Raw genomic sequence first — 9,923 nt, 5'->3', positions numbered from 1 at the left:
AGAATAACAGAAGAAATAAGGAAGGTTAGAGCATGCGCAACAAGCAACGTTTTGAATTTGTGCTTAAGAATGATGACGTTTGGCTCAAGTTAATTGGCGCCGACTTTGCTGAACCTGGGAAAAGAAGCAGAGCGACTGCTTGCATTTTTACCACTGGACAAAGATTGATTCCGTCTATACAGGAATAATATCAAAATGATAAAAATTCAAAATTATCACAAAATAATAAAAAAAAATTTGTCTGCTGCTAACTTTAACTGACTTGGGCCTACTCTGTGTCTACACCGGACACGAGTGGCGTGACACAACAAAAGACATAGAACTCATTATAATCAGTCATTCTATTCACACTGGATGCGGGTATTTGCAACGCTTGCTTTATAGTGTCCAGTGTGGACAGCTTCTAGCTGAGGGTCTTATCTAGCGAAATGACCGGTCATTTTCTTTAAAAAAATAAAAAGTTCAATAGTTTTTAACCACAAATGCTCATCCTGCACTAGCTCGACTTCACGCATTACGTAGTCACGTTGGAAAGGTCACGCGTGACATAGACGGAAGAGTCGACCCAGTGTTTATAAAGCAAACTTGTAAAGAAAGGCTGCATCTGAAAGCCTAGGCAGTTGACTTCTTCTTCAGAATTTTTGGCATATACCGCCACCAACTGTTTATATTCATACATGGATGGTCCCATCTCTATTCAGGCAGCTGACTTGCTGCCTTGCTGCCCCATTAGGCAATGATTTTGCAGGCAGCGTTTTTGCACGAAGGCACCTCATGAAACTGATTTCGGACAGGCTTCAGCTGAGGCAGCGTAACGGTTTAATGATCTACAACAAAATAGTACGAGTTTTGGTGATAACTAAACGAATATTTAATTACTATAATACTGATTTCTCACTAGAACTAACATCAAAAGTGCAAAAAGTTAGTCACAAATATACATTTAAACACAAACTGACCACCAAACGCAACTTTCAGACGCCATCTTTATTTTATAGCTCAAGCATCACGGAATGGAACGCACAGGATTGTGGGATATCAAAGGCAGTGAAGGATGTATGCAGCCTTCAGAAATCGAACAGATGAAGGTATCTCATGAGACAGGTAGTGAAGCTAACTAGATTCGGATGTGCGTCCTCCTAAGGCAGCATTTTAGAGCTTTCGGATGCAGCCCAAGTCAAACGCCCTTTACAAAAAGCAACAACAAAAAAACAAACCAACAACGATGTCGGACGATTTGGAAGTTGGAGGAGAAAACTGGATAGAGTTTTTCGCCCTACCCTACCTTTTTGAACCGGAGTACACAGACGAAGAGCTAACCATCCATCAAAGCTTATTTAGATTATGGAAGCTTCGGATAGATGTGGGATTCTGCTGGCTCATGTACATATAAAAGGAAATGAGATAGCAGATAAAATAGCATAAAAATCAACCAGGACGAGTGATGTTATCAATATTCCATTTGGTAAAGCAGAAACTAAGGCAATGATCAAAAAAGAAATGAAGAAATGGCAAGAAAGGTGGGATGTGGATAATAGTGGAAGAAAATACTACAGTGTACAGAAATCAATGAATGCAAAGGGTGTGAATAGAAGGAACAGAAAGGAGGAATCACTTTTAACTAGATTGAGGTTTGATCACGGATTAAACAACAGTATTTTTATTAGGCAAAAGTCAATCAGATGAATGCTTGGAATGTAAAATCACAGTAAGTGCACAGCATATATTATTACATTGTAGGAAATATAAGGAGGAGAGGAATAGACTAAAGCAAAAGATGTCAGACAGGAAGAAAATGGTACCTTTAAGGGTGTATTGGGAACAACAGGAGAAGGGGTTAAGGATACACATAAGCTGTTGTGGAATACCGGAAGGATATAAGCCTAGTGATATATTATAGAATTTAGAAGTTTTTTTTCTCTCTTTTTATTATCACTATGTAAAGAAATATAATCGAATCATAATCCATTCTACATACTCAGTACAGTAGGTGGCGGTATGCACCGGGTAAGTCATGGTTGTAATCTGACATAAAACTAAAGAAGAAGAGCTAATCGGGCGTGACCTTTCCAACGTGATTACTTAAAGGTGCAGTAGGAGATCTTGGAAAATGCTAACTTTAGCCTGATAGCACTGAAAGCCAAGGTCCCACCCTCCCTGCAATCGCTGTCCAAAGCCACATTCCCGGAACGCATATACGCACACTCACAGACCAGAATACCAGAGACAACATTACTACAATAGGCTACATCAGCGGTTCCCAATTCCAGCACATGTTCCGAAGTTAAATAAACTTCAACGGATTTCCCCCGCTCAGGGAGCAATGAACACTGTGTTATCATATCAATCGTAACACAGTTCATGTACGTAACTCTCCCCTGGGCTGCCTACATCATGTGTCATTCACCGGTGAGAAAACTTTAAAAGTACTACAATTCCAGGAAGGAAGATTGGGTTGTTGATGTTTGTCTGCCATCCTCGCTCTGTCTGCACAGCGTGCATGAACGCGCTGATGACGTATCCTGTCTGCGCGAACCGGGTGTGCAGAGGTATGCTAATACAAACATTGACAAGCAGGTAGGAAAGCCAATTAAAACGCTCGGACCGAGCGCTTTGATTGGATGAACATTTCTTGGTCCTACGCCTTCCACAGAATATATAAATACAAATAAATACATTTAGACCACTTAACTTAATGATTGCTATCGGGATGTGAAGAGACTTTCAACCAGCATAACAAAAAAAATGTTTCTGAAGACAATCACCTATTGCACCTTTAATGCGTGAATTTGCGGATGCGCATCGCGGAGCTCATGCATTTGTGGTTAAAAAGTATATAATTTATATAAATATATATAAAAAAAAGTTTTAAATTTGTTTTTTGAAAATTACCTATTGTTTTGCTAGATAAGACCCTATTCCTCGGCTTGGATCGTGTAGAGCCCTTTGAATCTACATTAAACTGCAATTTGGACTTTCAACCCGTTGGCCACCATTGAAGTCCATTATATGGAGAAAAATCCTGGAATGTTTTCCTCAGAAACCTTAATTTGTTTTGCGACCAAAGACAGAAAGACATGAACATCTTGGATGACATGGGGGTGAGTAAATTATCAGGATTTTTTTATTCTGGTGAAGTGAAGTTAACTAATGCTTTAAACAATAGTTTAAAACAAAACATGGTTTGTAGTACTGATTATTGACGTCCATCTGTGCGTCTTCCATGCCGCTTAACTCTACTTGACACAGGAGTGCTGGATGATTACTGATGTACAGCAGGGTATATCAAAGTAAAGAGGTTTGGAGAACGTTCTGGGAACGTTCCCTGTTGGTTAGCAAGGAAAGTTTTCTTAACGTAAATAGAACGTTCCCGTTAGGTTAGGGGAACGTTCCCGGAACCTACCAAGAATGTTCTGGGAACTTTCCCCTAACCTAAAAGGAAAATTCTATTTATGTTAAGAAAACTTTCCTGGCTAACCAACAGGGAATGTTCTGGGCACCAAAAACTAACATTCCCAGAATGTTCTGAGAACCAAAAATTGTTAGCTGGGATAAAGCTGTTTGGAAGTGACCTCTGATTAATGGTTCACACCAAGAGCGATAACTGTAATAATATAGTTTTAAAAATCATAAATTCAGAAGAATAGCAAGAGTCCACACCACAACTATAACGATAATGACACAGAGGAACAATATTGTTGGAATCACTTTCAAAACTATTATTTTCCAGCTGATGAATAATAAAAAGAGACAGCCGATCAGAATCCACTCGAATTTAAAGAGCTTGAGCATTTAAAGTGACATATGTTATATAGGATGTTATATAAGTGTGTGCTTAATAGAGCAAAGAGTAAGAACTACAGTTACATAAAAAGAACTCCTCAAGTAACATGCAATACCACTATTAAACCATAGATGATAATAGAGAGAAATTTTGTGAAAAAACATTTCCTTTTGAACAAGAAAAAAAAAGGTTTGTTACATGATTTTGAAAATGAAGTGATGGAAATATTATGTATGTGTGGTGCAATATTATGCAAAATTAAATCAAACACGCACACATAAAAAGCATTATTTCTAAACAAAACAAAACAAATGCAGATTGTTCTTTTAATTTTAAAACTTTGTCCAACAGGGGAGGAAAAAAGGTCTGTCAAATCAATAAAATTACAATTTATTTTATCATCGCATCGCAGTCTGAGGAAAGTATCTCCACAAAGGAGGGTTACCTACTTCTTTCCAACTGCCAATACAAATAAAATAACTAAAACCTTCCTAACTATCATGCACCTTCTCTTCTAGTTTACCTAGATTGTTAGACTTAAACAAACAAAGCATATGAGAAACCTTCCAAAAGTCATGCTCACCAAGAAGATGCAAAACAACAAAAAGAACAAGCTTGTGGCACAAAAACGCAAACATGACGACAGGAAATGATAACAGGATGCCGTATCAAACATGATTAAGGAAACGAGGCACAAAGTTCATAAGAGTTGAGCTCTCAGTTGGTTTTGGCAGCTGTGTTCGAGGAGAAGTAGATCCTCAGGTAGACAATGAAGACCAATGGAAACATGTTCACACATCCAAAATACACTTTAAAAAGAGGCAAAACACTACTAGACTTGATGATAATTCACTTAAGTGTTAAATACACAAATCCTGCTTCCAACGATGAGCACTGCGATGTTCATGTCCAGGATAACACAGTCACCTGTGGTGCTGGAGTGTTAGTGTTCACTAAATGTGCGTGACTATGACTGTAAGTGTGCCTGGATAGTAGCTCACACAAGAATTACAATTCTGCCATCATTAAGCAACCTTTTGTATATGGAGATATTTTAAAGATATCCAAGCTGCCCTTTTCCAGTTTATCTCCATGAACTTTCATAGTGCAGAAAAGAGCAGCACAGACATTGTTCAAAGCTTCTTCTTTTGTGTTACACAGATAAAAGAAAAACAAGTTTGGAACAACATGAAGTTGAGTAAATAATGACAGAATATTCTTCTTTCTTTTTTGAGTTATTCCTATAAATTGAAGAAAGTTTTCTCTTGCACTGAAGTCCTCAAGCTAACAGCATGGGAATGCTATAAATCAGCAAGAGACTGAGAAGTATGAAAGTGTTTAACAAAATTCCAGAAAGTCTGACACAGCCATGACAGCATGGCAAAACACTAAAGCTGTTGTCAGCAAGATCCTTTCAGCTCTGAATGCTAATGGTAAACTGTGTGGCACTGCAAAGTAGGCTATGTTGTAGAAGCCTAGTAAGAAATCACTAGGTACTGATATGTATGTGAAGAAAAACGAAGAAAACGACACAACAAACACAGAGAAACAAGGACAGATAAAATGACTTTTTTTCATACAGGGATCCATCAGCCCCATCAGACTGGTTTTTATCTATGTTTATGAGATGAAGTATTTAAAAAAAAATGAATATATGCATGAGACAATTAAGTGTAACAGGTATTGCCTCTGTCAGGGTTGTGTAAAAGATTTTGAAAAAGTTGGTATAAAATTGCATGTGATAAAGTCATAAACATATATTATGCCTCAGCTATTAATTTTCTGTCTTTACCAGAAGAGTTTGGGGTCTACGGAGAGGCCTATCATTCCAGAAACACTTCCAAGTCCATCATCCTGGCGTTCCGCCCTTGAAGTCAATAAAAGAACTAAATTGGTAGCATTTGTAGTAATAAATAAAATCTTAGCTTGCACTCAGGCATGCTTATATAACTTCATAAGTCAATATATTTTGGTTGATCCCATTTTGAGGCTGAAAAATGGGGATTCTTTATCACCTGTGAGTGGCCACAGTTGGGTCATGTGATTGGACCAAAACGGGATGTTTTTTGCCTCCTAGTTGAATCTAGCTAGTTCGAGGCTAGCGTGTGCACATTTGGTTTCATGCAATGCCCCACATACTTCCAAATGAACTTAGAGGGGGTGTTAGAACATTCAGAACTGGAAAAGAGATACAGAAAATGATAAACGAGAAAAAAAAGGGCCTGACATGAGGAGAAGTTTATCACTTATGCTTCTCAACCTGGAAAGGCTAAATAAAGGAACTACTAAAAAATGGAAGAAAAGGTGGCTGAAAAGACTAAAAGAAGCAGAAAGGGGCCGCAGGGGCTTCTTCGTACAAACTGCAACCTTCTCCCTAATCCACCTGGGTCTGGCCTGAGGCACTTGATCAGATCGGTGTTCAAATGGAGCTTGCAGGGGGAGTTGTCAGTCTTTTCCCAATGTAGACCCTGTTTTAGAAATGAAAAAGTCAAACACTTCATATGTGGAATATTACACTGTTGTTAAGCTATATAGTAATCAGGTGTGTGAATTGTCTTGGTGGTGTAATATGAATGCTGTTAAGGTGCGGTCACATTTATTGATGTTCTGCGAAGTTTCTGCAAACAGGAATCCAAGCCATTCGAAATTGTAAAAGATTTCCCAGGGCAGACTTCACAACGGTTTTGAGTTTGCCTCGTTAAACTAGCAGAAACCGCTTGCTTTGAAAGTGACTTCTGTGTGAGTGGTGCTTCATACATCACTACATTATTGACAATAAATAATGGATGCATTTTACCACCCAAAATTTTTTAAAAATGTGACCGCACCTTTCGTGTGCAAACAGGTGACCGCCAACTAGCTGTTAGGCGAGCCTATAAACAGCTCACAGACAGTCTGATACTTATCACAAACAAAAAATATAACTTTCAAAATCTGAAAGCTTCAATCTGCTAGCTTTGTGCAACATCCAGAAGTCAGGGTGCTTAGGTTGTTTATTGTTTCAGTTGGAAGCAGAGCTGCGTTTTCAAGGCAGTTCCGAAAAACAAGTTGTGAGATTTGACAAAATTTCATGGTATACTGTCTAGATACTGTACTTTTTTGTTAGAAAGTAATGTGCCCTTCAAATGGCGTTAGAAAAATCGTATTTATGAGTTTCGAGCACAAGAAGGACCAAGCTAATTCGTATGTGACTATGGAAACAAAATTCTCAATGATACATGAGTTGCCAAGTTGTGACATTGGAAAGGGTGTGTTGATTTAAATCAATGCTGAAACACTGATCTATGATATAGATCATATATATATTACATATATATACAAATAAATGTCAGTGAGCAGAAAGCAATTCTGTAATGAATTATAATAATTTGTACATGTATTTCAATCATTTTAAAGATTTGACATAGGGAACAACTTACAGACAACAAGTGTAAAGTTATTTGCTTAACTTTCAAGTTTTGCTTCATGTACCCAAAAAAATTAGTTTTGAAAAGATGTATAAATCTTTTAAGGGGGGAAAATATTTTTCATATATAAATTTTTAGATGTAGTTATTTCACTATTATATCAATATAATTTTTTGTGTTTTGCTTCCATGTTATGCTTTTGCTTTGAATGTGTGACATGTCGTAATAACGAATGCCAGACTCAGATGTACGAATTTCCTAGGTGCTCTTGAAGGTAACATAAACTACATATGTTTGAAATGTGTTTGTGTTTTAAGATGTATCTACCCAAGACCCAGGACCAGGATGTGGGACAGAAGCAGTGACGGGATGAACACTTTGAGGAACTCAGCAGAGAAGATGCCTCCTTTCTTCATGGCTCCTGTCTTCCTCATGCTGAGAGTCACTGAACGCCGCGGGTGCTGGAAATGAAACTCCCTGTCAGAAAGATAAATCCACCCGTCATCACAACAGCATCACACTGCCTGCAGACTTTGACTCCAGCCAGAAAAACAAACTAACTCAAAACACTATAGGTGTGTCACAAAACCTCGTGAGCTCCCCATCTACATTATTACTTGTTAGGGCACCTCTCCTCTCCCACTTCATTTCCTGTCAACATACTATCATGATAAAGTAGAAATGTAGAAAAAATTACTAAAATGCATAATAAATATATAATTTCACTCAGCATTTGTGTCTGCTACTGTGTTTTGGTGCTCATTAGTGTTTTCAAGTGTTAGCCTAGCGACATGCTAATGCTGATATGAACCGATGACGGTTAGTGCTATTCATTTGCTGCACACAAGTGACCTTGACAGAGTGCTCATTAGTGTTTTGAAGTGTTAGCTTAGCAACATGCTAATGTCTGAATCAGCTATTAACACAGTGCTATTAGCTGCTTGTACGAGAGTGACAGTTGCAACCTATGTAGAGCATATAAAATCAAATTTTTTTTGTCAAGATGCTGTCTATTTAGACAAACATTAATTAGCTCACTAGCTTTTGACTGATGCTTGAAAAATCTCTTTGCTTGATCATGGCCTGTGGAAATATCTGTATGCAACAGGGTTGTTACAGTTAAAAAAAACGTTAACTGGAAAAAAAACTAACGCACAAACTACACTAGTGTTAATTTTGTCCGCTATTTTCATTTTAGTCTTAGTCTTAGTCCCGTGTTAAAATGTCCTTGTTAGTTTTTAGTCAACCTTATCCCATTTAGTTTTAGTCGACTAAAAGTCTCAACATTTTAGTCTAGTTTTAGTCAATGAAAACTTGACATTTTAGCAATAAGATTATTATTAATTAACTGTATACAGTATTAATTTTGGCAGCCATTTTTAATTTAGTCTTACTCAAATGTACATTTTAGTTATCATATTTAGACAACCTTGTCCTGTTTTTGTTTAGTCAAGTTTAAGTCAATGAAATGTATGAGCATTTTAGTCAAGTTTTAGTCAGTCAATTAAATCTTAGTCACATTTTCGTCATTCTGTATAATGATTAAACTGATAAAAAAACATTTTTTTCTCAAAATTATAATCATAATGATTGTTGTGATTTGAAAAATTTACTTTTGCATTTCAGATATTGCACTTTCACCAGTAAGCACAAATCAATAGAATGTGGACACATACATGGTGTATTTTACGTCATCTAGTGTACTGATTTATTATAGGCTTTTGCTATTATAAGACTTATACAATCTCTCTGTCTACACTATGAAAACAGCTAAAACAAACGAAAAATAATATAACAGTGAAATTCCTAGTAATTCCAATGGCAATAGACTATTTCTATATTAAAACAACAGCGGTTGAGTAAGTGCACAATCGCAAACAATACAGTCGAGATCTCATGACAGAACACAGACCGGCTGAATGATGCTTTCATTTAGATTGCTAAACTCCAGCTTGTTTGTCTGTGTTTTCAGATCATCAGCGGCAGCGCTTCCACAATGAGGTATCAATAGCGCATTTTGGATGCGCATAAAAAAACTGCTGGATGGAAACGCCAAGATGCGCATAAATTCTAAAAATTGACAACTGAGTAGGATAAACTTTTTATCCGATAAGACAAAATGCACATAAACTACAATGGAAACACATTTACCGAATAAATTCCACCATGAACATTGAAAAAGTCGTGTGACTTTGTGCTATGAGATGGGATAAATTGACTAACCAGCTCGTTCACAGCATCGTCTCTAGGTTACGTATGTAACCATGGTTCCCCGAGGGAACGAGACGCTGCATCAAGACGCTTTGGGAACGCCCTTGTGTGACCGCGTTTTCTGTGGAGGGGTGCGGGTTGCAACGGTCTGTTTTTGAGACTGGCAATATGAGGAGCTTTATGAGGAGCTTTATGGAGATGTCTCGCTGCTCCATTGGACGGATTTGACACGTGCTTCAGAACAAAGTGTCTCGACACAGCTCGAGTTCCTGAAGGGGAACTATATGTTGATTTGGCCATTCTGAAATACCTGAGGAAAGTCTGTCATCAAAGTATTTCTGTATAATTACTGTCTTACATGACTGCGTTCCCAGACAGCAGGCATCCACCTCTAAAAGCAATGACAGCATTTATTGTTACGTCTGCTCTCTCTGAGGCGCAAGTAATTTATTACATATGAAAATTATTATATTCAATGGCTTCTCCTAGTTTTCTTAGAGATATTTAGTGCCAGTTTATCA

General features: G+C 37.5%; 1 protein-coding gene across 2 annotated transcripts in view; it reads right to left on the bottom strand.

Moving 5' to 3' along the window:
- Positions 1-4,356: 4,356 nt before the first annotated feature.
- Positions 4,357-9,923, bottom strand: part of LOC107561399 (BCL2/adenovirus E1B 19 kDa protein-interacting protein 3-like) — a 16,974-nt gene continuing 11,407 nt past the window's right edge. For both annotated transcript variants that reach the window (XM_016245841.1, XM_016245842.1), the window contains 2 exons: positions 7,519-7,668; positions 4,357-6,252 (listed from right to left, as the gene is read on the bottom strand). In XM_016245841.1, the coding sequence (XP_016101327.1) occupies positions 6,204-6,252; positions 7,519-7,668 (199 nt within the window). In that variant the 3' untranslated portion in view covers positions 4,357-6,203. The remainder of the gene's footprint in view (positions 6,253-7,518; positions 7,669-9,923) is intronic.

Source organism: Sinocyclocheilus grahami, unplaced genomic scaffold (genome assembly GCF_001515645.1).
Source record: "Sinocyclocheilus grahami isolate Dianchi unplaced genomic scaffold, SAMN03320097.WGS_v1.1 scaffold770.1, whole genome shotgun sequence".
NCBI classification, from domain to species: Eukaryota; Metazoa; Chordata; class Actinopteri; order Cypriniformes; family Cyprinidae; genus Sinocyclocheilus; species Sinocyclocheilus grahami.
The sequence above is the reverse complement of the archived record's forward strand: the minus strand, read 5'-3'. Positions and strand labels throughout refer to the sequence as shown.